At 40.9% G+C, this 26796-nt stretch overlaps 4 protein-coding genes across 6 annotated transcripts in view; 2 read left to right on the forward strand and 2 right to left on the reverse strand.

Annotated features, from left to right (window-relative positions):
- Window positions 1–13933, reverse strand: part of RB195_007476 (uncharacterized protein) — a gene marked incomplete at both ends in the record, with an annotated part of 36191 nt that extends 22258 nt beyond the window's left edge. The window contains 19 exons of one of the 2 annotated variants that reach the window (XM_064181126.1): window positions 34–126; window positions 186–298; window positions 385–559; window positions 639–741; window positions 807–908; window positions 960–1048; window positions 1106–1223; window positions 1632–1757; window positions 1900–2003; window positions 2060–2138; window positions 2209–2350; window positions 2727–2799; window positions 2854–2967; window positions 3059–3148; window positions 3207–3320; window positions 3377–3530; window positions 4563–4734; window positions 4817–4997; window positions 13883–13933. In XM_064181126.1, the coding sequence (XP_064037939.1) occupies window positions 34–126; window positions 186–298; window positions 385–559; window positions 639–741; window positions 807–908; window positions 960–1048; window positions 1106–1223; window positions 1632–1757; window positions 1900–2003; window positions 2060–2138; window positions 2209–2350; window positions 2727–2799; window positions 2854–2967; window positions 3059–3148; window positions 3207–3320; window positions 3377–3530; window positions 4563–4734; window positions 4817–4997; window positions 13883–13933 (2193 nt within the window). Of the gene's footprint in view, window positions 1–33; window positions 127–185; window positions 299–384; window positions 560–638; window positions 742–806; window positions 909–959; window positions 1049–1105; window positions 1224–1631; window positions 1758–1899; window positions 2004–2059; window positions 2139–2208; window positions 2351–2726; window positions 2800–2853; window positions 2968–3058; window positions 3149–3206; window positions 3321–3376; window positions 3531–4562; window positions 4735–4816; window positions 4998–7748; window positions 7794–13882 lie in introns of those variants that run through there. The other variant, XM_064181125.1, reaches the window with a different exon arrangement.
- Window positions 13934–14575: 642 nt separating this feature from the next.
- RB195_007477 (uncharacterized protein) lies at window positions 14576–16725 on the forward strand (the record flags this gene model as incomplete). Its single annotated transcript, XM_013436541.2, has 4 exons — window positions 14576–14656; window positions 16103–16183; window positions 16503–16574; window positions 16645–16725. 4 exons carry the CDS (start codon window positions 14576–14578, stop codon window positions 16723–16725), a joined length of 315 nt encoding a protein of 104 aa, XP_013291995.1.
- Window positions 16726–17334: 609 nt separating this feature from the next.
- RB195_007478 (uncharacterized protein) lies at window positions 17335–17535 on the forward strand (the record flags this gene model as incomplete). Its single annotated transcript, XM_064181127.1, has 1 exon — window positions 17335–17535. One exon carries the CDS (start codon window positions 17335–17337, stop codon window positions 17533–17535), a length of 201 nt encoding a protein of 66 aa, XP_064037941.1.
- Window positions 17536–18730: 1195 nt separating this feature from the next.
- RB195_007479 (uncharacterized protein) lies at window positions 18731–26250 on the reverse strand (the record flags this gene model as incomplete). Of its 2 annotated transcripts, none has more annotated exons than XM_064181129.1 (21): window positions 18731–18890; window positions 19151–19333; window positions 19512–19600; window positions 19696–19800; window positions 19938–20025; window positions 20354–20491; window positions 20609–20763; window positions 21197–21289; window positions 21557–21653; window positions 21850–21935; window positions 22097–22223; window positions 22294–22365; window positions 22940–23094; window positions 23158–23352; window positions 23423–23533; window positions 23668–23754; window positions 23809–23907; window positions 24055–24265; window positions 24320–24447; window positions 24505–24588; window positions 26182–26250. In XM_064181129.1, 21 exons carry the CDS (start codon window positions 26248–26250, stop codon window positions 18731–18733), a joined length of 2532 nt encoding a protein of 843 aa, XP_064037942.1. The 2 variants fall into 2 exon arrangements, with proteins under 2 accessions (XP_064037942.1, XP_064037943.1); XM_064181128.1 differs by having other exon boundaries at window positions 21850–21959.
- Between the last annotated feature and the right edge of the window lie 546 nt (window positions 26251–26796).

Here is a 26796-nt window from a genome sequence, read left to right on the forward strand (position 1 = left end):
ACTTGACATCACCGATATTCAGAGACAACTAACCTCTTTGTGCAGAACAATGCTCTCTGGACTGAAATTGACTTTGAGATGTAGAAAAGGTTTGCCATCCTTGGAGCGTCGATCAATAACAAACACCTAAAACGCATATGATCCGAAATTCTAAAAAAGCGAGCCATCGTGGCAAGCATACTCACTCTTCCGGGAGTACTTGTTCCTTTGGCAAGAATCTGTTCTACCCAGTTTTCGAACAACCCTTGAGTATCTAACACCTTCCGGAAGTTATCAGCTTCCGTCTTTAATTGTCGGGCTAAAATCAAATGAATTTCATGCACGTAAATCACATTACGTTACGCATCCTTAAAAGAAACTCTACAATTTCCCTACTTAACGCACCTTCTACATGATTTTCCCATCCAGTTCCAAGCACAGATGCCACTCTTTGCATGTACAACTGAAGTTGTCGTTCAATTTGACGGATCCAGATAATGTTGGCCGAAAGTGGTGGGATATCAAATGTTTGTGTTAGTATTTCGCCACGGTGATCCGCATACTGCTTCGTAAACTTAGCCTAAAATATATAAAGATTAACTATTCATGAAATAGCATCGCTATTATCCTGAAACAAAAGCTGAAAGCAAAAAGGAGACCTGCAGTCTCTCTATATCCTCTTTCACTCTCTGGATCAGCTGAGTTTGGTACTCACGAACTGCTCCGAGGATTTGTGGGCGGCAGAAGAGGGCATTAAAACGGCTAAAATGCCGATTAATGCACAACCGTTAAAGTTTTGAAAATGGTGGCTCCGAAGAATGAAAAACCTGAATATGCTGAACATCTCATTCGCGTTTCTTGCTGACCCCAACTGATCTCTTAATCTCGATGTAATTGCAGTCTCCACCCGTGAGATCTGTTCTTCGTACCTAAATACGAATGATTTACAGGAAATTTCAGACAAACTGTGTGACAGTCACCTTCGCTGGGCAGCATCCCAAGCAGTTGTGCCCTCAATGCTGACATCCAAGCAGTCAACTTCCTTCACGAACTCGTACGCCAAGTTGACCTCAAGAAAAAATCATAAAAGGGTAACAAGTAGTAGATGAATGAGGAAGTAAGTCACTTGATCAACTGGAGTAAGTTCTCCACTATGCGGCTGAGTTTCAGGCTGAGTTTCACCGGATGGCGTACCAGCTGGGCGGAGAACTCGGGCGATAACAACGCGGAGTTGTTCGTGCTGCCTGTAGGGAAAAAAGAGGTTACTTTCGTAGCATATTTACCAAATTAAAAGGATGAAATACTCATTTTAAAATCACATACAGACGACGTAAATGACTTTGAAGTAGCAAACTAAGCAAGATAATAACACTTCCATAGAGATGATCTCTATAGTTTGAGCTCACATCTCAAAAAGTAAAAGCTGGCAAAAATGCCGTCATTTTTTTTCCAATACTCACGGATTTGATTGGAGTTTTCCAACACTTGTCACTACGAACAAAATAATTGACTAGATACCCTTGCTATAATTACTTTACACTGCCGCTGGGAATTCCAACAATTCCGTCATACAGCTTATTATTAGCTTCCTAACAACGAATACAACTAACACCTGATTAGCTCCTTGATTTTATTTGAAAAAAAAAACTAACTTTCTGAAAGCCTTGATCTGCACTAGGCGTCCTTCAAGCTTTTTGTGCAAAGGCAGAACTTTCCACATAAGTTTCACAGGCTCATCTCGTTTCTTCTTGGAGATGTCTCGTAGTAGAGTGATGAATCTTTAAAAAAATTAATTCAGAATGGTAGTTCATTGGGCGTTGTTCTCAACATTTCCATAAATACTTCCATTCTCGGAATCTTTTCAAGGTCACTTTTATGTAATACTAACAAATATATGGAAGAGTCTTCCGAATGACTCACTTATCATATTCATCATCCCATTTGGTGAACAGCTGAATACACTGCATCATCAGTTGATCAAACTCAACAATGGAAATATGCATCAATCGACGAGTGCCGAGGACCTGAACAAATATTTATTCGGCACAAAATCAAAGTCAAAAACTTAACAAGCGCATACCTTCAGAATCTGTGCGTTCATATCTCTTGAGATGGCTTCAATGAACCTCAACGCCCTTTGAATAGGATATTTCGTTGCTCTACAACAAGCAGAAGTTTATCATACTGTGAAAAAAAGAATTTCAGTAGAAAGGTCGAGGAAAATGCGACCTGATCTTTTTCATATGGCTAAAGACATTGCCAAGTGCTACTTTGATCGAATCCAAATCAGTTGCAGAGACGAGCTCATTTAGTGGAAAATCCTTCATTAGTGAATTGTAGTCTGATACCAAGGCAAGCGTCTGTTTCAGGCCTAAAAACAGCGTGTACATGTAAACACAATAAAACACATTGGATCCTGCACAGATATTAATACCAGAAAACGGAAGTCATGGAGTCATGCATAGAAATCAATACACACAAAAGTTAAAGCGCTAGCCGGAGCAGCGGAGGGAAATTTGGTTCCAAAATTATGTGGCACAGGCACTAAAGCATGCAAGGGATTTCAAAAAATTGGAACAATAAAGTCCTAATTTGGATCTACTGAAATGATTTGGATGTTAAAGTCTACAGAACTTAATTAAGATGAACTGAAGGACAAAACAAGATCGAAAATCTAAAAAAGTAGAATCCTAGCTTTCGGTTCCACGAAACGTGGATTCAATAAACAATAGTGAAACAAAAGAAACCTGTGTCCGTATCAAACGAAACAGTGGCGTGAAAGCGTTTTCCACATTTTAGTGCTTCAAGAGTTAGTGTGACCTGAAAAATTCAAGTTCGCAAACCTGAACATTTATTGTGGAAAGTGAGGCTTACTTCTTCAGACTCTCGCTTTTGCAAAATTTTCTGCAAGGCTCGTTCCAAGTTCAGCCAGAATGTCATTTCTTGTAGGGACGAACCCGATCCAGGATCTCGTTCCAGCTTAGTAACCTAGACACGAGAAATATGACAGAAAAACACTCTCAGATACTACAAGCTATCCTATCAACGAGTATACTCTATTGCACTATTAGCTGCTAACCTTTCTGATTTCCTTAATCCATCTGTTCACTCCGGACTGCAAACTATTCAAGAATTGCGAATCCTCGACCAGATCACCCAAATCTGTCACCTTAGAACCAATGATTACTTATAATGCTTCATTGAAGTCAAGCTAAAAGGGATGTTACCTTTGCTTTTCTTCCTTCTTTGCTTGCTTTCTGGATAGCCGCTTGAATATGTGGATTGATTACTAGGTTAATCTCCGGTATATCTATATTTTGTTGTAGGTGAAGCAATGCAACCTTAAGTCATACTTTTGCAGAAGATCTTTTCCACTCAACATCATAAAGTCATTAACCTCTGCCTCATTGAGATTTTTCTCAACTGTTGGTGCAAGTTTGTCACCATCACGCTCTCCTCGGCCACTTTCTTTTATGAACGATTTAAAATACGGAGTTACTGCTTTTCCGATTAACGAGAACAAGGTCTCATATGGATTTCCTTCGTTTAACCTATAATATGCAAGCTTTCCATAATATCGTGTCAAAATCACCTATGAAGCTACATAGTCAGGGTAGTGAAAAAATGTCACATCAATCATTTGTTCTAATTACGCTCTCGGATTTTTTCTCGATGTAAGTAGCTACTAAACTACCAGTATATAAGACACACGATATTGGCGAATTGGAGCTAGTCAAAAGAGCAAATCCTGCAACTATCATCTAGTTGTTCTGATATGCGAATTTCGATGAGGATGAGCCTACTGAGCAGAACAGGTTAAACACACCAGGCCAAAAATAGATAGTTCGAACGATAAGAGGGAGAACGGGGACGAAAAGATAACGTCAAGAGTTCACATGTTCCAAAAAAAAGGAAAAAGGAATGTTAGAGCTGCAAGAATGCACTCTCTTGAGGGATTAGAAATTTTACAGTTCGATTAATTATTCAAGACAACAGTAATTGAGCCCTAGGAAAACTTGCAAATGCGGCAGGATAAGCTACTCAGTGTAGCTACTTAAGAGATAGTCTTACGCAATTTACTATTAGCAATTTCTTCGTCACTGTTTATATAATTTACTACAAAGGTGGTGAAAAACAAACGGGAGGACAGCGGTAGTTACGGACATCGGATCAATCAGTGCATCTTTTATAAAGATCAAGACTAGCGCGCATAGATCAAAAATGTTGAACGGATCGTTTAAGTGAACTGTCTGTCCTGAGAATGTGATCTACACCTGGTACGACTCCCAATACACAACGAAAAACAGTGAGATTGCCAGTAGAAAAGATAAGAAATGCAGACCACAATAAACCCCGATGTACTTTTTTCCTATGAACTTTAGAGAGTTTAAGGAAGAAGTTTGCCTAGACGTTCACACGGAAATAGTGTTTAGGTAGCAAACGTGTTGAAATAAAGGTATGTTATTCGTCATGAAAAACATGGCATTGATATGTACGTGATATCATCCACTGTCTGCACAATGAGCAGTATCAAGTGCTTCAGATAATCGTAGTTCAAATTTCTAAAAAGGATTTTGACATACACGATTACTCTCAGCTGATCTGGGATCGATTTATCGGCTTCCACAATCGCGCCCCTCTTCATGAACACTATCGATGTGCTTTTATCCGTTCTATATAGTACATCATTGCGAACTGCAAACACAACGACCGCTGTCTCACTTTCGTCACCTGTGTCAGCATCACCCGACTGATCTGCAAATCAAAGAATTTGGAGAAAAAAAAACAAGCAATGACGATTTGCCATATATTCGCGACGAGAAAATGTAGTGCTCACCGCGATGAACAGTTCTATCCACAACAAGTACTTGAGTCTGTGGATCAGTGATGAATTTCACAACCGCATCCGACTCTTCCAGGACCATTTCAAGTTGGGCTGCATGATTTGTGGCGCCAAGTAACGCCAAACCCGCATTCTTCACATACTCCGTAACAGACTCTTTCGATGCAATTGCCACCTTAAAAATTCCTTTTCAGACGGAAAGTTCGGAAGTTTCTGAGCACACAGAAAGGTCCTCGTGATGAATTTCATTAGCTGAAGTCGCAAGGATTACCCATAAACTGTAAATCGATTATCATAACAAGTTTTGCAGTTTTTAATAGGATCTACTAAGTATGTACTGGGGTTCATGCAATTTCCCGTTCTCTCGCACTTTCCAAATCAAAGATTAACCAGAAGTATCATGTTCTCATAGTAAAAAATTCTGTTTTACGAGGAACTTATCCCTTCAGAGAAGCTCTTACAGAAACCACTGCTGAACTAGCTCCTAGGGAACAACAACAACTGAATACTTCAGAAATAAAATCGAAACTTGCGTCAGAAAACAACTACCACCAAACAACCATCACCCGAAATCAACACAATTTCCCCCTGTTGTCAGCTTGAATCTCAACAGAATTTTGAAATTTGTTTCCAAGCAAATCCTAGCTAATCGGGTAAAAACGACCAGAACTTGTTACTGCGTAAGCGACAGCGCTCAAAGCGGCGCGGTGGAGGTAGCAGTTCGTTGGGACCACCGCTAGCTCCACCCTAAATGTAGAGATGAGTGGAGTGAACGAAGGTCCCAACTCGATTGGAACCGCTAGCTACACCGCCTCGCTTCTTGCACTTACAAATAGCAACAGCATCAAACTTCAGGTCGTTTTACCCGACAATAGCTTTGTGAAAGAATGAGCATATGAGTTGCTACGAGTATAGCCTTCAGAAAGTTTTTGACCGAGTGCCACATCGCATCTAATGTCGCGTGTCTGCGTTAATCAATGTAAATAATTGAGATTTGGAAATAGAACATGCAGCCGCTGCTCCTACGGTCCTATTACAAAAATCCTTAAGATGAAAGACGTGATATAAACTGCACTTGCTTAAAAGCTCAGTTCACACTGACTGAAAGTATTGAAGCAATACGTACCCTACATATGAAAGAAATTTAAAAAAAGTGCACCACGATTTTGGCGTGTTGCACAAACTACAGCAAAACCCTAAAGTTTGGGTCCTAGATTGCGTAAACCGGCATGGTTACGCTCGTCTTTCCCTAATCGTAATGAAAAATGGCGTGTGAATCGCCTTAGTTCCTAGAACGCATACCTTCGTACACGTTTCGGTCTCCTTAACAACCTATTCGTTTGTTTTACTTAAATAGGCTGGTGAAGCGAGCCTACTAATTTTAGACTTAGACGCGGCGCGTGCATGGGTGGCGCGTTGCAAGTGATTTCGTAAGGAGGAAAGCTGTCTTCCACAGCGTTGTTTTTTTTTTACAACGATTAGGAGAGGATGAGGGGAACCACGGTGGTTTTCGCAATCTTTAACTCGAACTCTAGGATTTCCCTGCGGTTTCCGTACACTGTCAAAATCGTGACCCGCTGCTATTAATCTTAAGATCCGATTAAAATGTATGCTAGTTACATGATAATCGCTAAGATTAACTCAGACCCGTACAACCTGCTCAAAAGGTTTTTTGCCCACAACGCTCGAAAATCCAGGAAAAACCATCCAGCACTAAAGCGAGAACTGATAACTGAACTCGATGACAGAAAATTGAAACCGCTAAACTACAAAGCACATAACAAAATCCATCGATGAAATTAGTGGCTACTGCAACGTGCCCGCATCTCTCCAAGAAATGTTACAATCGGAAGAAAGCACAAGCCACCTCTTTATTGATTTCATCGCAGATGTTTTGAGCTGAATTATTATAAGACATCGCTAACTAAAACATAAATTGCAATTAAGTCCATATAATAAAAAAAAACTCGCACAGATGCTTGTAAAACCACGTTCCCCATTAAAAACTATTATTAGATATACGTAAAAAATCCACGGTATTATCATTCAACAGTGGCTCCGTTTCCCAGGCCTCCATTTGTCAATTGTTGGGGTTGTTAATGAAAAGGATAAAATTAAGAGCCAACGCTTCCAATTAAATGAAATTCACCACCAACATGTGCATTCAAGCAGCGCCATCCAGAAAATTAATTGCACACTATATTTGTACCACAAAAAAAACCGAGGGCAAGAGTTAACTACGAAGATGTAGGAAGGAAGCGAATGCATTCAGAGAAGCAATATCTGAGTATTACAGCAAACTCGTATTTTTCACGAATAAGAATTTGTACTCATGAATGAGCTCAAAAATTCAAAACCAAAGAATTTACACAGCAAATGCATTATGATTATTCTGCGCTCCTCGCTATCGAACAAAGCATGATAGTGTGGTGACGCTCAAACCGCTTGATATACTTCCTTTGTGAATGCATAAAGGACTACTGCAAAGCAATAAGCGACGTAAGTATCACGTGGATTCAAAAAATGAAATGGCTATCGTCAGTCATCGATTTTCATCAGGCATGCACAAAATGTTGGTTATTTGGAGTCGAAGAAATAATACGTAAACAAAAGGAAGATACAGGAGGCAAGAATCTGTGAACCATCTTAGAGAGTGGGTCTCTGGCTGCATGCTTTTTTTTCTCGCAATATAATCATTCATACATAACTCTATGTGTATTCCGACAGATTATTCCGACTTTTTTTAGTCTACAAAGTTCTTATCTACAACATACTGGAGTTTGGTTCAATTAATGAGCTTAGAGCTTCAAACTCCCTGAAGATTCAAAAGCAATTCTGAAATCGGCTGAACGCTGTTTATTTGTATGAGAAAAGAACAAAATATAATGAAGATTGTCACGAAATGTTCTGTAATCTGATCAATCACCTCTTTAGTGGGCACTGGGCTGGGTGATGGACTGGGAGACTCCATGGCATGTAGAATGCGGGGGTGCACGAATTCCAGTTAAATAAAATAGTGGATACGCTAGACAGCGTTCGTCAGCCAGGCCAGTGTGCCAGTCCACCGTTCACTGGCGATGTTTCATAATCCGTTACGGCCGCTGCCGAGGATTGCTGATGCCTCCGCCGCAGCCGCCGATGCAACCGATGGGGTATGGGCAAACACGGTTTTTGCTGGCCGTCCGCACACGGGCACTAATTGAGCGACCATATCGACAACCACAAACGCACAGACACAGCATTAAGCTTCGCTTTAGTATTTGGTAGCCACGGTGATTTAACTCGCATGGACTACTGAAGTTTTTTTTGGGATGAAATATACGTAGTGAGGGCTCTCGATTAAAGTGCAACATTGAATTTTGCATCTTCATGTCCATTCAACAAAAACATAAACGTCGTCCCATCTATCAGCAGGCCGGCATCGCTGCATCAGCAGTTACTCATTGCAGAAAAAAAAACCTCCATTTCTTTTAAAAACAAAAATTCCTCCTTTGGTTAATATTTCAGCTACAAATTATAGGGTTGAAATCATATAATTTTTTAGATAAGAGTAAGCGTAATAATTGAGAGCTCTCTTCAGTGGTGTCAAGACCACGGTCTAGCTGAACGTAAAGGAGCCGCAAATAGTTCACGAAAAATAGTTGTAATTGAGTTTTGAAAGGTACTTCTCAGCCAGACTGGCCGACTACAAACAATTATCCCAATCCAGTTCTACAGACAATATCGACTAATCGATAGCTTACTTGCGGGATTTCTCTACTGAGTAGGGAGCTAACGATTCGTAGTTATTCATTCTGTCTCCCCAACTAAGACAAGTGCTGCCTGGTTACGAGGAATAGCAGTTCAGAGGTATTAGCAAACCTCTATTGTTCCCAAATATTGTTCCCAGCAAGTCCTTCTCATTGAAGATAACAGATTTTTCTCAATATATATGTATCGATTACTCGTTCGCGTCAGTAACAAAAAATAGCTGTTTTTCTTTTTGCTTTCTATTGTTTGTGGAATACATAAGCAGCTCATACGTAACTACCACCATTTCCAATCGGCACCTATAAAATTTGCTCAGAAATTGACCACGTTTTCAGTGGACAGGATGGGTATTTAGCGGTAGATATAGATAAATCTACCACCTCTTGCATCTTTCGGCCTACTTCACCATTTTCTGTTCTATCCATTATATTATGTTACAGTAATATCCTATAACTTTGAAAAACACGAAAATTTCCAGCCCTATTTTGTTTTGGCAAGCTTTTAGGAAATACTTGGTTGAATAATTTTTAGTATTGCATATCTTTATATTTAAGAGTGACAGTCTCAAAGTTCTGAGTTCAAAAAATTATAAGAAGAAAAGAAGTTCCAAGTTCGACCTTCCATAAATTTTGGCATGATATAGTTGAATGGTGTATTGCTATTCTTGAGCAGAACCAAGACTGTTATTGATCTTTATTTTAGCTTAATTTTCGGCCTAATTGCCTTCTTCAGAGCCTGAAAAGACCATGCAATCTACCCTCTCAAACATCTTCTCATACTACCAGATATGACTTGGCAAAGAGATTGCTCAACGACAACGTCATGGAAGCAGACCACAATTGCGCTCACCTTGATAACGTAAAGCGGCGACGTTTGCGGACCACCGGCTGTTAGAGTTGCGCCGCTAATAATAGCTAAAAACGATGTACCCTTTATCTGACCCCGTAGACCAAAACCCGCAGAACCCCAAACCCGTCTTTATATGCCGCCTGCTCGTTGGTCACAGCGATGCATTCCTCTTCACGATACATGATTGGTTGTTTTGGTTTTCGTTGTTATGCAAAACGCTTCGGATGTTTGTTTCGCACCAGAACGTCGGATTTGCGTGACTGCTATATTGAAATGGGTGTTGTCACGACACTGTCGGCGATGGACACATGAAAGGTTGATGATTTGATTTTACGAGCACATCTAGGTGCTCCTTGACCTGAGTACGAAAGACTTCCTCTTTTGCCAGTGAAGTCAGCCCCACATAATTTACAGGTGATCCATAACTTCCGATACCACGCAATCCCCTTACCTTACATTCGCATACTACAGTTATCTGCCTCACAAAGCTGGTCAAAAGCACGATTGCGGATTAGCTGCCTCTTCAAGTTCGTAGGTGGTATGTCCACTACTCCGACCGAGTCTTGCAGATCCATCTGCTGTGCTGTAAGCTTGCTCGTATCGCGAAACTCATTACTCATACCATCCGAAATAAAAGGCGGAGAGGGATCTCCACCGTCTTTTCTGCTATGTGGCGTAGGCGCTCTGTTACACGACTCCGTTTTGAATGGAACACTTCCGCTAAGTACCCATTAGACTGAACAATGTGGTTACCCACGTTCACGGAGGCAATGCACAATTGAGCCTTAGACGAAACCGATTTAGCTGTCTTAAACATACTTCTATGGATGAAGGCCTTTCTGGCCTTCCAGGGTTGTGCCGAATGGTAGTGAATCAGATTTTGTGGTGTGACGAGGCGTTTGAGGCGATAGATTGCATGGTTTCTTCAGGCTGTGAAGAAGGCGACGAAGCCGAAACGTAAGCCAGAATAAAGAGAAAGCAATATTTCCAATCTTCACAATTCAAATGTTCCAAAAAAAAATACTTTAAAGGCATCATACCACCAATCTGACGAGATGAGGGAATCAAAATCACAGGAAAAGCTACAAATGGGGCTGCAGATTCCAGATTCAGGGTGGTTCCGCTCATGTCTCATATCCTCCCTAATCGTCGTGAGAAATTGTGTGACAACTGGTTTAATTCCTACCACGTACCTTAGAACGCGACCCTATGGACACGTTCTAGTGCCCTTAGCGGCCTACTCATTGGTTTCACTCGAATAAGCTGGTGGGGAAACCTCACTAATCTTCATCCGCTCGCTTGTGGATGCGAAGCGTGCACAAAGGTGGCGCGTTGCAACTGATTTCGTAAGGTAGAACGCCGTTTTTTCTTGACGACGATCAGGGAACGATGGGCGGAACCAACACTGGGTTTGCCAAAATCCTACTAGACTCTATGCTTTCGCTGTAGGTTCCGCTGCACGTCAGATTCCTGACACACTGCGCTTAAATTTTTACTGGCTATTGAAGCAAGCACCACAGCACCAAAAAGTCTGAAAACAGCGTCTTCTACGCTGTTTTTACGACGACTAAGGAGAGATGAACGGAACCACAATGCCGCAATATACAGCCTCATCTCTAACCTTGCCTGCAAATTCCCTCACCACGTCAGATTCATGGTATGCTGACTTCAAAACTACATAAGGATTTTCAAATCTATTTAAATAGTGATTTCAAGCTCGAAATAGGAAAGCGAAACATTGCCTCATAACTCATACTCAAGCAGGATGTTTGAGAACTTAAGAACGATGTAAGGTAGAACCAATGAAACAGAAGTTGTTTCCTCCACCAAAAAAAAAAAGAGATACGGTGGGATCTCTTCATAACCAACCATATAGTCGAGTCAAAACGACATGAAGCTCGGTGCAGTTGCGTAAGCAGGTGCGGCGGAGGCGGTGCGGAGGAGCGTAGCGGTAAGGATGTAGGAGGGACCCTTGCCACCATCACTCAGCTGCAGCTAGCGATCATAGGTGCGATAGGGAGGAGCCGGACCTTCCTCAGGTGAATGGGTTCCAGGTCAAGAAGTGCACCTTGAATGGTGAGGATCCTTTCCCCAATTGTCTAAAGTGAAGGGGATCCCTTCGGCAACCGTACAAAAAAGAAAGGGGTCAGAGCACCGGGTCCGATTATCGCATGTATGATCGCGATAGTCCCACCTCAATTCCAATTGCTAGCTCCACCGTCCCGCTTTCAGCGCTGCCGCTTACCCAACAGCACCGAGCTTCATGTCGTTTAAAGGCATCACCCCACGAATCTGAGGTAGCACGGATTTCAGGTGGAGTATTCGTATACGGGATAGTAGATAATGGAGAGCGGGGGTGATTCCGTCCATTTCTTCCTAATTGCCGTAAAAAACGGCCTGGAAGATGCGCACCGCACAAGGCCGGCGCGCTCCAGTCGACCTCCTTGTAGAAAATAGTGCGCCAGAATGCCCGAAGCCGTATCTTCCGGGCCGTTTTTTACGGCAATTAGGAAGAAATGGGCGGAACTCTCACCGTTCTCTCAATAATCTACGATCCCGTATACGAATACTCCACCTGACATCCGTACCACCTCAGATTTGTGGGGTGATGCCTTTAAATCTGACTATATAAACAAAAATACCCAAATCACTCACGTGCGTTTCAAGATTTGCCTGGTACAAAACTAACTGAAAAAGTTGCGAAATTCGATGATACCTCCGCAGAAGTAAGATTTCTTAGGTCATGCTTCTAATGCTCCCCGCACTCAAATTCTCAAGTTCGATTTCGTTAATCTCGCAACTGCACTAAGGCCAGAACGACTTGAGGCCTAGTGCTGTTGCTTAAGCGGTTGCGATCAAAGTGGGATCCTCATCAGCTACACTGATCTCTGGAGTCCAAGTAGACCTAGTGATGGTCTCAACTCGGAACCGCTGCCCTTACCGGGGCAACTTCACCAAACGTTAGGTCGTTTTGACCCGACTGTAAACAGATTGAAGTCTCAGAGAGACGTCCAGTAACTGAAAATGTAAACGCTGCATATTCTGTGCAATAGTCTGAGCACAACAGTCTACAGAACTCTACAACTAGGCGAACAGGATGATCGTCCTGCTAAACTTTTCTAATCACTTCGATTATTTCTGTAAAGGCATCACCCCACGAATCTGAGGTGGTGCAGATTTCAGGTGGAGTATTTGTATACGGGATGGGAGACTATGGAGAGGGGGTGATTCCGTTCATTACTTCCTAATTGCCGTAAAAAACGGGTCGGAAGATACGGCTTCGGGCATACTGGCGCACTATTTTCTACAGGAAGTTCGACTGGAACGCGCCAGCCTTCTGCGGCGCCGCACTATTTTCTACAGGGAGTTCGACTGGAGCGCGCCAGCCTTCTGCGGCGTCGCATCTTCCGGGCCGTTTTTTACGGCAATTAGGAAGAAATGGACGGAATCTCCCCCCTCTCCAGTCTCCCATCCCGTATACGAATACTCCACCTGAAATCCGTACCACCTCAGATTCGTGGGGTGATGCCTTTAAGTAAATTTTGTGCAGTAAACTGCGTTTATAATGAAAAACAAAACAATTTACACGAAGAGAAAAGACAGGTTGATCCCGTAGATGTTCATTACTTGAGATACTGTGGACCGAAATAACTACTGAAAATTGCGACTGGCCCATCAAATGGCTTCCAAATTGCGGATTTGGTTGTATGGTTGAAGCTACCAATGGATGTTAGAAAAAACGTGATCAATAACAAACGTTAGCACGGCACTCCATCCAAGCTTTCATCATTACCACCACGATCAAAATTATCTTTCGCATATGTTCCTTTCACTTCACCAAATTCAAACATCATCGTTCCTATTTTTCGAAATTCATTAGTAGAGTAGAAAATCTTAGATTAATGGCGCGTTTACGACAAGTTTTGCCTGCGCTGGAACATCTTGGTATTGATTGGAAAGAAATCCTACCTAAGAAATTATAAAGCCAATAGGTTCTCCAGTAGAAACCAAAATTTTTACTCTACTATGTTTAGTCAACGTTTTCGCATAAATTCCACAAGATAGAGGTTACGATACTATCATTAGCAGGGATAACTTTGAATTACTGCTAGCTTCCTCTGTTCGTATAAATCTCCTAGCTTTTTTACTTCCGTTAACCGTAGCAATCCTTCGCATGAAGATATATATATATATATTTCGCAAGAGGAACGGTATTGCCGGCACCCGCACGAAAATGCGCCATAGCCCGCCCACTCAATCTGCAGCGGTACAACTGGATTGATACTGAGAGTTATTGCACAACAAAATAGCACATCAAGTATGAGTTCTCCTCCTACTTCTTTAAAAATATATCATTTCCGAAAGATGGTAACGACAAAAACTAAAAGTTATCCAACAAGTTGTCATCACAAAAAAAAGAACAAAAAAAATTATGAATAGATGACACTTTGATCTACAAACCTCGATCGGTGCGGTGCCGACAGCAGTGGAGCTCTCACTTCCACTGTCCATTCCTCACCGTGATCCTGAAAAAAACAGAATCCATTAGCTCGAACAATCTGCAACGAGACATAGCTTTCCAAAACTATGTTGCGGGAATGCGTGCGAATTCAAAGCAGCGATGAGTCATCGAGGTGAGCTGAGCGCGATTAATTTGTTTTCGACCAGATTCATCTTTTGCTTGAAAAAGGAACCAAATAGATGGCAGCTTGGAATCAAATCGTCTCGTCCAATTGAGCGAATCGATATTGAGGGTGAAATGTAGCTGGGAGGATGACCGTCAGAATTTGACAGTTCACGATAGCAATGATCCAAAATGTAGGACTCCTAACCAGAAAAGAATTCCAGAGACTTTTGGCGAGATACCGCTAGGATTTGGAAAGAAAATCCCCCTATGTCAACGGTGATATGAAACAATAAGAAAAGTGTAACATAGTGCGAATCAGACCGCCATCACCTGTGATGACCCCTCGCCGAACCGACGGAGTGTCTTCACGGGTCTTATTGGCGCACATGTCGATTGGCGCAAGTTTTCGCGAATTCTAATTCGTCCGATCTTTTTTTCGTCATTTCTCATCGTTCTTCCAGAAATAGGTTTTACCGCTAATATTCCTACGAAGTACTCCTCACACGGGGTATTAACAGCTTCCGGCAATGGCTGACAAGGATGAGGTGCTTGAAGAGGATGCGAAACAAAACGATAAACATAATTGGGGTGCTGCCGATCTCAAAAAGGTAATGTTTTAACTTGGGTTTAATTTTAATATTTGAATTATTATATTCAAGAGTTTGTATTTGTTTCATTTAGTCCATTATTCATCTAATACAACTTAAATTAAGCATTAAGAGACAACGTACCACGATGACCCGTTTTTGCCATGACATACCGGTAGATTGTTCTTATTCTTGTTTATTGCTGTGTTCAGAAGTTTCTGACTTTTAATTTACTAATTGTCTTTGACAAAGACGTAAGAAACTAAATGTAAAATTCGTGGAACTCACCTCTGATTCTTCTGATAGGTCTTAACAGGAGACAAGCATACCACTATAAGTCGACGTAGACCTACGAGTATCCGTAAGGGGTCCGGGTGATCGCCCGATACAACTCTGGTGGGAAATGATCCACACGGGATGGTGGGATATGAGTTGAAGTTAGCCAGCATCCATCCTGATCAAGCACAAGCACACTGATTAACCGTCATCTAACCAGAAAAGCGGACCTTGCCACCTAAAGGCAGCATACTATGAGTCTGACGTGGTATGGATTTCTCGTGGAAAACCTCTGTACGGAGTCATAGATTGCGCAAAACCATTTGGTTCCTTTGATCTCTCTGTGATCGTCGTAAGAAACTGCATGGAAATCGCATTAGTTCCTACGAAATGCGTTGCAACGCGCCTCTATGTACACGTTCCGTTCTCTTCAGAAGTCTATTTATTCGTTTTACTTGAATAGGGAGATGAAGAGACCGCATTAATTCTCGAAGGCTCACTCGTTGATGCTGCGCGTGCACAAGGGTGGTGCGTTGCAATGCAAGCCGTCCTAAAAAAAAACCGCGGCTTCTGCGCCGTTTCTTTCCAGCGGGTACTGAGAGATGAGCGGGACCACCTGGTTTTCCGCAATCTACGACCCTGTATAGAAGCTTTCCATGGGGAATCCACAGCACGCCAGGTTCGTGGTATGCTGCCTTCAAAGTACGGATTGTAGTTGTACGGATATGAGCTTGGCCACGCTCATAGTCGTAATCTACAGCGCAAACTTTAAAGGGACAAGCACTGAGGAAGAAAAACATAAGAGTGAGTGCGACTTTTATCAGACAATGTTGACCTCACCCATGTACAGCTTCTTCCCTAAGATTTGTTTGATTAGAAGTAATTCCCCCATAAATAGTTCAATACGTTCAAGTAAAGTAAAGGTACGCATACGGCGTCTATTTGTGTGTGAAATAGAATCCAGTGATAAACCAGTTCCATGGCGCTGCGTTTCTCCTTTTATTTAGTACTTCCAAAGTATTCACTAGAATTGAGAAGACTTCTGGATGTATGATGTATTAATTCTAAAATTTGTTAGGATACTAATTGTTCTCTCATTTCAAAAATATAAAATATATAAATAAAAATATATAAAAAAATATGTTCTTTCTTTTTTCATCGTAACACAACTCCTTGTATGACTATTTTCAGGTGAATGAAGTTGTAGAGGATAAGGATGACTTGAATATGTCCTCTGATGCTCTTGGGAAAATTATGTCTAATCCTCAACCGGTATGTTTTCAACGTTTCCAGTTCTTTTTCTGAGAATATGGGATTCGTATATTTCTACGCTACTTTGAAAACATTTTATGCAATTAATCATAGTGAAAATATATAAACGAGTAGTTTCCATTTTTACATATGAGAAGATAATAAATTACTTCAGCATGTGTAGTTTTCATCCATTGCTCTTGAACATTCTCCTTTATTCCATTTTGCCTGGCAAACATATCGGGGAGTAGATCATATTCGATCTTTTCGAGTTCTATCCTTATGACTAAGCATATTTTCATACGCTTGCGAATTCAACCGTCGCCTTCTTTAATTCTAGGTACGACAAAAAATTATCAATATTAAGAAGGACGATCTAGAGATGATTATGCACGAATTAGAGCTCCCTAAGGTATTTTATTTGAATTTTATTGCCATAAGTGCAAGTAAAATCCTCTCGACAGTTACCCGGTTGTCTTCAGAGCGTTGTAGAGAAGAAATTAATCGAAGTGAATGGTGATCCAATAGCAGCAATGAAAAGCTTTATGGGATTCGATCCGTAACATAGTCATGTGCTTCAAGTGTTCTGTTGTTGGTTTGTTGATTAATATTGACTGTTTCACTGTTACAATGTACAGTAATCAAATGAATTTTACATTTTCCATTGCTTCAGTTTTTTAGAGTAGCATTTTGAACGTTGTATTATCTGTTCTTATTGGTAATTTTGGAAAACGTTAAAGGTTCAGAGAAACATTCCCGAGGGCTTCAGTTTTGATTAAGATGGGATTTTGCATGTACATAGATAGATAGGCATTTGGGTTTTTAAAGTTGTTTTTGAATGCTTCAGGTTACAGGCGATTCCATCGGAGAATTTCGGTCCTGAGAGGGCAGTTTCGTAGCTAGGATTTTTTTAAAACTTTTATTCTTGCCAGATATCGCACAAATATGTAGCGAAGTCGTTCAAGTCAGTCTGCCGATTTAGACCTCAAACTCAAACACCTCAAGCTCTGTTTCTAATCAAATTTACCTACTACATAAATTTTGTGATACGCTGCATCGAACCTGTTAAGTTCAGCGGATATGTTGTGATTGCTGAGATTCTGATGTTTGGCGACAAATGTGTGTGGTGATGTTCATTTGAAAAGTTGTCGATTTCCCTAACAGGTTGCTTAATGGATTCTATACTTTTCTATTCAATACTGTCATTGGTTCTCCTACTCCAGGTCATTTTTGTGACCTATTTGATCTACTCATTTGCTGCCCACTTACACGAATTGGTGTGGCAAGATCTGTGTAGACGTCAGTTCGCGCTGAACACAATCTACTTCCACGAAATGCAAATGAGCCGTTTTTGGGCGAATCCGGAGAATTGATCTGTATTCTCATTTCCAATCAATAAACCGCTTAAGTTTCATAGGTTTTGCACTCGTAACAATAACCACTTAACTAAAACAAGGAGACTGAGGAGGTTTAAGCAGTAGTTAAAATCAATGCAGCAGTAGGGTCAAAGAGAGAGGGAAGAGGGAGCATTTAATAGGCGGATCTCGAAAAATAGAGAATGTAAGGCTAATAACAACTTTAGATCAACCAGAGAGAAAAGAAGAATGATGTAATCTCGAGACGGCTATAGTAACGCTCTATGAATTTGTCGTCAATCAATAAACGGGATGAGCTTTTTTGTCCATGTGTTGTTCTAAACATCAAAGTAAGATAGCAAAATTAAATAAATATATATATATATATATCTAAAAGATGAGAGAGTAGTTATGCAAAGAAGACAACAATTTGAGAACCTAGGTGAACTGTTCTAGGAATGGGCAATGTATCACTCATCCGACACTAGAGACATTCTGTTCACTATTGCAGACAGATTCAGGTACAATGCGCAGCTGCACTAATGTTGAGTTACGTTACGTTGTTACGATAACTTCACCAACGCAGGTACACTTAGGAACGGAGTAGTTAGGGGATAGTCGGATGTTGAAGCAATTGATGAGCAAACATAGCTTGTTCTACAATAATTTTCTAGGTAACGTAGTTCCAGCTACAATTAACTCGTAGTTCGAATATAAAAAAGTTACTCAAAATTACATTACAGTGTAGAATGCGCAGCTATCTTGCGTATTCTGTTTCTCTGTGCTCCGGACCAAATTCTTTTGAAAGGATGAATTTTGCTGGGAAAACACAGATCTTGGCATTATTTTCAATATTTATTTGAGGTTTTTGTGACATTTCTTGAAGAACGTCGATTGGCAAAGTAATCAAGTGCTCATTAGTGAAACAGATGCAAATATATACATAATGAAGCAAATCCGGTATCACTTCACTCCACCCGAACTAAAACAGTTAAAAATACAAAACTGGTGACTACCAGCTCAAATTCTGTCGCAATTCATGCAGGACGTCCATTACAATCCCGACATTCATACTTAAGAAGTTCATACTAGTTTCGATCACTCCAAAAATATGCGTGGAAGCTGCTTCATCGCTAAGATCTAATCTCAGTCGTTCCTCCACCTAAAAAAGGGAAAGAAATGCAGAAGAAATTTGCATGCAACTGTGGCAATATCAAGAACTTATCTTAAAAACAGCTTTGTCCCGTTCTTCCGAAATATTGTGAATACCGGCATCAAGCATAAGTGAGAACAAATTCAAAATCACATTAGCATGTCTTCGCAGTATACGGTAAGCGGAGTCACAGTGCATGCAAAAATGTCGAAAATGATCACTAAAATGACCAAGAGGAAAATATGTACTTGCACGCTCCGCAAGATGTTGGTGAAAAAACGTCTCTCTCCCCTTAATTCCGTTTCATATGTAATCTCAATTTAGTTTCTGGCATGCTGGTATGCGTATCTCGCCACGTTGTTACAAAGAAAAAAGGAGTTTCCCCATCCAGATCCTTGGATGGGGAAACTCCTTCTTTCTTTGTAACGAAACTTGAGAGTGAAATACTGATTTAGAAATAGATTATAGAAATACACACACCTTTTAATTCCTCCCATTGCTTGTAACATTTCACTCGTCAGCTTCATCGGTGGTGGTAGCGGTTTTGGATCACGGCCAAGTATGAATCCAAAGTCCACGTGAAATAGTCGACCATTTTCGCAAAGAAGTAAATTATCAAGATGTCGGTCGCCAACTCCAAGGACGTAACACATCACACAGTATCTAACAAAATTCCAGTTTAACCGACATGATCTATTTCTTTTACCGTTAGACAAGGCTAGGATAAGAAACGATACTGGAACAGTAGAGGACAAGAAAAAGAGAAACATCTTTGCATAATTTAAATCAAACAGTGAAAACAAGTTGAATAAATAAAAAATAGCGAATAGATGCGACAGACCCAGCTAATGATCTCACGTAGTTGTCTACCACATCTGCCTCAATACCCAGTGGACCGTTCGCATCCGGACGGGCTTCTTTCATTGCTTCCTAGAGCACCACCTGCTACTAATTAACTCAACAGATAACAATCATGAATAGGTACTTCGGTCCTTAAAACTCGTGCTGAATTACTTGAAGCCTACCTTTATGCTGTCTGTATTGTAACGTTTGTAAGTGTTTATAACTTCTCGGAGTGGTCTTGCTTTTACGAATTGTACAAATCCTTCGTTGACACCGGTAGACAAGACCTGTCGTATGAAGGAGCCAAGTAATTTCGGAATAGAAAATAAACGTCATAGAGGGAAAAATACAAAACACTATGAGGTTTTATAAGATTAGTAGCCATTGACTGAATCGTTAAATATAATCTACATCTAAATCTCACAGCATACGGCGTCAATTTCAAATCAAGCTGGTCTTTTTTGAAGAGACTATCCATTAGACGGAACATTTGTATGACTAGTTGGTCCTGCCTGGAATGATTGGTATGAGTCCAGCCCGCCAATTTCTTCAGATTTTCCTTTTTTCAAATTTCTTCCAAAACTTTTCCTTTCTAGGAAAATAGGACTCCTCATCTCAAAAGGAAACGTGGCAAAAACTAGGAAAACTTCAGTCTTCTACTCTAATCTTATTTTTGAAATATTCTATGTTACGAACAAAATTCCAAGGAAATCATTGTTAACACGCCAAAGAGGTGTGCATTATTCGTTCCAATAAATTTTTATTAATCTCTCCTAGCTTTGTTGAGTAATATTGAATAAACTCCAGGCTTCAGGTAAAAAATACGGAGAAATCACTAACCTTAGGTCATCTCCTTGTTTAAAGATCACCGTATACTCTTTATTGGTGTCTGTACCAGTTACGGTTCGAAAAGTCAATTTCACTGGCATCATGGCGCTGTTGAACAAGACAGCCGAGTCAGGTAGCACCCCAGCAAGCCTGAATATCCAAATCCTTATTCTCATGAGAATCAAAAGCACCGCAAATATATACTTCGATGGATTAGCTTAGTTTCGCAGTGCGACGAAGGCAGTAGTTATATGCATAATTGCCAACCTCACGCTAGGATCCAGAGGAAGGTGTAGGCCTCGTAACTCCTTCATATGTCTAGCATTGCTCAGTAAGGTGCATAGTGCAGTTTGGCGTAGATCACGACGACTATGTTTGGTTTTTGCTTCTTGCATTAGCACTTTAAGATCTTCCACAAACTGCTAAAACTGTTGATAATAGTCTAATAATGTAGATTTCACTGAACGCTCATACAGGTTCTTGGTAGATCTTCTCACCTAGAGATAGTAAGACCTAGTTCTGAACTAGTAAGAGCACAACTAGAATTTATAAATTTATTAGAATTATTATCTTATTCGCACTATAGGAGCAATCTTTATGGTTCCGCTGCGTTTTTTTTTTCTTCATAAATCTCTGTTTTCAAGAGAGACAAAATTTGCTCTAGGAAGAACTTTTGCGTCTACACCTGCTGGCTTTCAGCCAAGCACAAGCTGCTTTCAAGATAAGCTATAAATGAAAAAATATTTCAATAAAAAACTGAAAAAAAAATTGATAAGAAGAAATTTCTTTGTAACAACAACGTAGACAAGTTGGTAAACAAATGGAATAGAATGGCAAAAAATCAACAGCACGAACCCGCTGCAACCTTAAGCTTTCCGCTTGCCGTTTCATTTCCGGTGTTCCTCGCTGGAGCGTATCCAGCAAGCGGTTCAGTAACCGCTCATAGACCTAAAAAAGTGTAGTAATTTAAAAAGGAACGTTACTTCTACGTGAATAGAAAATTAGAAGGATCTGTAGCGCTCAAAAGTGTGTGGCAAGTTTTCAGTGAATTTGACTTGCGAAAATTTAGAAGCAGAGAATTTTCGACAAACTGATACGATAATTAAGCTGCCTCAGACGTCTAAAAAAAGTATCCATCTGCATACTCTGCCAAGAAATCTAATGGAGTTTCGAAATTTTTGATTTAAAAAAAAGACAGTAGCGTCAGAAACTTACTGAGGATATTGCCTCGTCAGTTGTGCCAGTTGCCTCTGCCTCAACTTTCAAATGCCAAAAAAGGAAATTTGCCACTTTCGGATATCCTGTTGCATATCTGAACATGAAGTTGACAAAAACGAGTAATTATAAAAGTGAAGTAAGAACCATAATAGGAAGGGTGAGAAGGAACGCAGAGAGATCAGGCACCGCTCGAAAACAAAAATCGGTTCGTAAGCAAAAGCTGAGCAGTCATGCTCCAAAAGCGTAGTAACTTAACAAGCAACAAAGCGATAAGTAACTGAAACACCCACTTAACCAGAAAGGCCGCCAAATCATCGGTGGTCCTTGTCGCAAGATCGTCCTCCTCCAAAACAACCACCTCTGTCGCTTCAGTGGCCTGCGAATTAGAACACGATTCCATCTGAACTATTATCTCTTAGTCCTGAATCTAATCAAAAATTTAGCCTCTAGGAGCATTTTATTTCTAGGTGTAATACAAGGAAATGTGAGAGGTGATCTGAACTTTCGTAACATAATTTTTCAAATAACAAATTTTACCTGTTCAACTATCGCTGCATCTGTTGTAGGTAGTGGTTCATACTTGATCGCTTGCACAAGTTGTGGAAGGTAAAGTAACACTTGATCAGGTGATGCAGCATCGAAAAGTCGTGAAACAGCATAACATCTTAAGCAAGTAAATGTAGAGAAGTCTTAGCGTAGTTTTGGAATCATATTGAGGAAAACATTCATCATACCTGACATCCGGATGAGTGAATGCCGGTGACAAGAGCTCAAGGGCATCTTCGGCTTCTATAGGAGTCCAATCGCTGAAGAAGTATTGTATTCTAATCATTCGCAACAGACGCAATAAATACAGTTGGGTTAAAATGAACTGCAGCTTGGTGCAATTGCGTAAAAAGTTGCGGTCGAGGCTGGACCCTCGCAAGTCCCAAACGGACTTCAGGGACTAAGGGCTCCATCAGGCCACTTGAAATAGAGCCGATTATGCAAATGGTTCAGAATTTTTTGATCGGGGCGTAGTAGGTATCAAATAACAGAACACATTATTAATAAATCAGAATTCATGAGATGTTAACCGCCCTGATTACTAATTCCGAGTTAATTGTGCAGACACAGCGGAATGTCTAACCGACTGCGCTACCGACTCCCCCCAACAACAAGTAGTAATGAGTAAACTTAAATGTATACGTAATACAATATATACATGACAACAAAAATAAACGAAACGTTAACAAATATAGGGTCCCCATAAAATAAAATCCGGTAGGTTTGCCTGTTTCTGTATCCCGTTTTGTTGAAGTGCAATAATAAAGGCCACTGGAACAGGAAACAACAACAACAGAACTAATGAAGATGAAGGTTAGTTCAGCTAGTACTTACTTCAGTAATGCCAAAGCATGTTGCTCCTCTCCCGGCTGATCCCAATTCACCGAACGTAAAAATTTGTTGAGCGCTCTCCGATCAGCTTGCAAGAAGTAACGGAATTTCCACACCAAATCTCTTTGTTCTCTTGTGAGCGACTGGGAAGAAGGCAGCTGAAACAAACGTGATTTTTATGAAAACAGAACTTCGACTCCTAAAGCAAAGAATCACCACACTTTAATAATGGTTTCCAGTCGATCTTTGGTCTGTTTATTAGGCTTCAACTGTTTGTCCATGGCTCCTGCCCTAGCATTTCGTGTCATGACATTGTGTTTAGTTTCAGCCAAATTTTCCAGCCCTAATTCCGGGTCGGAAATTCTCGGTGAGGTTGCACCGACGCCGTTTCCACCCATAGACGCAACTATTCTTAGCTGGAAAACAATAAATAAGAGAAATCATTCAGTGGGAACGAAAATAAACTAGACGAAAAAGCCTACATACGTCTGGAGTAGGATCTTCATAATAAACTACATCGTAGTGTTGACGGTCATATTGAATCGATGCCATTTTGATAACAAGAAACAGATACCGCTGAGTTGACGCGAACTTTCTCTAAAAATCAAACCCTGCGTGGTGTATAAGGACAAAACGATTGCAGAAAAAATCTACAAAGTACAAATCACTGATATAACATAAGAGTCTCTCACATTTCCTGCTATTTATTCAATCATAAAACATCGACCCACATTACTTCTGATCTCTTCGACTTTTTTCAACGTAAACGGATCCATCCATGGTACCTCCGCCACCAAATTTCGCTGTTGGCGTGAAACCTAGAAACGTCTCCTATAATTGGGTAAGGCAAGGAGCAGAATGTGTTACTGCACCTGTTTCAGAAGCTCACTTAAGTGACTGTCATTCGGATCTGGGAATTTCCACTGCTCCACACAGCGATGTAGAGGATCAAAAACCTCGGACAGTTCCATCTAAAAAATACCACTTTAACTCCTCCAGCCCTTATGCCGTATATATACGTCATAGAGTCCACTTTTTGCACAGGCTGCGCCACTTAAAGGGTTAAACATGAAATCAAACATGAGCAAGAGGATAAGGTAATGAAACTGGATCCTTACCTGTACATCTAAAGTTCCCGACTTGAACACACCGCGTTTACTGAACAGCGGCAGTGAAGACTGCGCTATCAACCTTTTCGGCAACGGACTTGGTACTCCTTCTGGACGCTTCGGAAGTTCAAACCGCGGAAATAACATGTCTGTCTCAGTGCCTGACGTCAACTCCCAAACAGAAAGGTGAATTGAAGCATCGCGGCTGAGATCACAGTATCTGAAGAGAAATGGACACGGATAGCCGGGAACACTATAGGACTACAGTACGCACCTCACTGGCAGTGTTAGCCATTCTCCCCATGATTGTATAAGTCGATTACGGGAGCGCTCACTATCGTCCGGTGGTGGTTTATACGATGTCATCACTGAGTAGCCAACAGCTCTTCCATTACAATATACCTATAATGTTCAGCAAGTATCATTTCTGTAAGATGGAAGGACAAAAAATGGTTCTACCGTAGCTTGTGCGCAAAGTTGGTGAAGTTTTCGAATAGGATTGTGAGGATCGCGGTATTTCCCTTCGAAGTCGCATATCTTCACCTGAAGAATTCCCGAACTAGGCTGTGCAGCAAACTCTATTTATATATAAAGTAACTTAGGACAAGAAACCTTAAATTTTTTAAACTTTGTTCGAGTAGAGGAACATGAAAAATTGAAGAGTTATAGTCGGATAAAGCGACGTGAAGCTTGGTACAGTTGCACAAGCGAGCGGGTGAGGAGGCAGCTGGGATCCAGATTGAACCCTCGCTAGCACCACTAATCGTCGCAGTCCCTGCCTGAGGTGAAGCTCCGCAACCATAGATTTTCAGGTGGTTTTGACCCAAATGTAATCACACAATCTTCATTTCTCACCGTATTTAGATGCAGCAATTGTGGTAAAGAGTTAATTTACGGAAGCATAACCATTTCCCACTTCTAACTCCATTGAGTCTTTTTTTCTCTCTTTGGGAAGGAATATCTATACCTAAGGAATATCTATATCTATCTATATCTACACCTATCTATACCGAAAATAACTATTCGAGCATGAAAAACAAGCAATATTCACAAAGAGTAAATAGATCCCGCTCACAAACATTCTATATTCGGAGGCATTTTAAGGATATTCTGTGAATGTTAGAATGTCCACGTCTAAGCAGATATGTTCAACCCCTTCCTTTGCTCCCCGAGGTGTTTCAAATAACTATGATCAAATATCATCTAAATCATCTTGCTAAAGAACTACAGGTAACTTCTGAGAACCCACAACATTAAAGGCATCATACCACGATTCTGATGTGGTGAGGGAATCCTCGGGAAAAGCTAAAGATGGGGATGTACACTGCGGAATCCAGCGTGGTTCCACTCATCTCTCCCTAATCTATTTCAGTTGCAACGCGCCACCCATCTGCACGTTTCGCATGCACGTACGTGCGGTCGAAGATCAATAATGTCTTCTCATCAGTCTGCTCAAATGAGACAAACTAATAGGCTCGGAACGGAACTCGGAAGTGGACCAGAACGTGTACAAAGAGGCGCCTTCTAACGTACCTCGTAGAAACCTAGGCGGTTGCCAAGCCGTTTTTTTTATACGACGATTAGGGAGAGATGAGCGAAACTACGTCGGATCCCACAATCTACAATCCCATCTCTATCTTTTCCCGCGGATTCCCTCACCGTGTCAGACCTATGAGGGCAGGGGTTGCTATCGCTGCCTTGCTGCCAACTCTAGTGCCATGCGAGCTTGTAATCTCAAAATAAGGTAATTGAACCTTTACTGCAAAACTAGATTTACAAAAACAATGGTCAAATAAAAAAACGGGGAATAAAAATGAGCATTAATAAAAAAATACAAAACATTCGCAAAAACATACATAATACAAAACATTCGCAAAACTACATACTATGTACAAACAATAATTCGCTAAAGCGCAAGAACTCAAAAAGGAAGTTGCAACCGTAATTAAAACAAGAAAGCACGTCTCAGTTTCGCATTTCGCTTCACCGACCTTTTTATACTGTTTCGCGCGGGTTTCTTTAAAAAAATCCTCCACATCTTTCTCCTTAGCGAAGAAAGATGTTGCGAGGACAAACAAAGAAAACGAATTGCGTTCCCCGCGATACCATAAAGAAAATATAACAATCAATCATCACCTGTAAATTAGCAGTTAAATCACAGCTATACACGTAGAGGAAAGAGTCTTGTGATGTGGCAGTACGCATCCTTACAGGTATTCTGAAAAATAAGAAGCGCAATAAGAAGCAAAGAAGCATTTGGGTGCAGGTTGTAGAAAAAGAGACAAATCCGGAGAAACAAACGGTGGAAACAACGTGATGGAACCGAGGCGCGAAAAAAATCTCAGAATTTCAATCATGCGGTATTTTTTTCTGCATAATAAAAAGGAAAACCTTTAATTCTGATCTTGTACGGTGACCGCTGAGAGTTGGTAAAACAGAAGATTCCCGGCCCACACTTTCTTACACTCAAACCAAAGCGTCCGTCAACAATTCTTATCTCCAAACCAGTCGGGTCAAAACGACATGAAGCACGTTGCAATTGCTTAAGCGGTTCCGGTCGAAGCGGTTTGGTGGAGACAGCGGTTGGAATCGAGGTGGGACCATCGCGAACTGCAGCAGTGAACGGTGGCAGCAGGAGTCCTGGTTTTATCCAAGCCACTGCGCTCCACAGCACCGCTTCGAGTGCAACCGCTTACGCAGATGCACCGTGCTTCATGTCGTTTTGACTCTAATATATCTTAGTATATAACG

Source organism: Necator americanus, chromosome I (assembly GCF_031761385.1).
Source record: "Necator americanus strain Aroian chromosome I, whole genome shotgun sequence".
In the NCBI taxonomy this organism is placed as follows: Eukaryota; Metazoa; Nematoda; class Chromadorea; order Rhabditida; family Ancylostomatidae; genus Necator; species Necator americanus.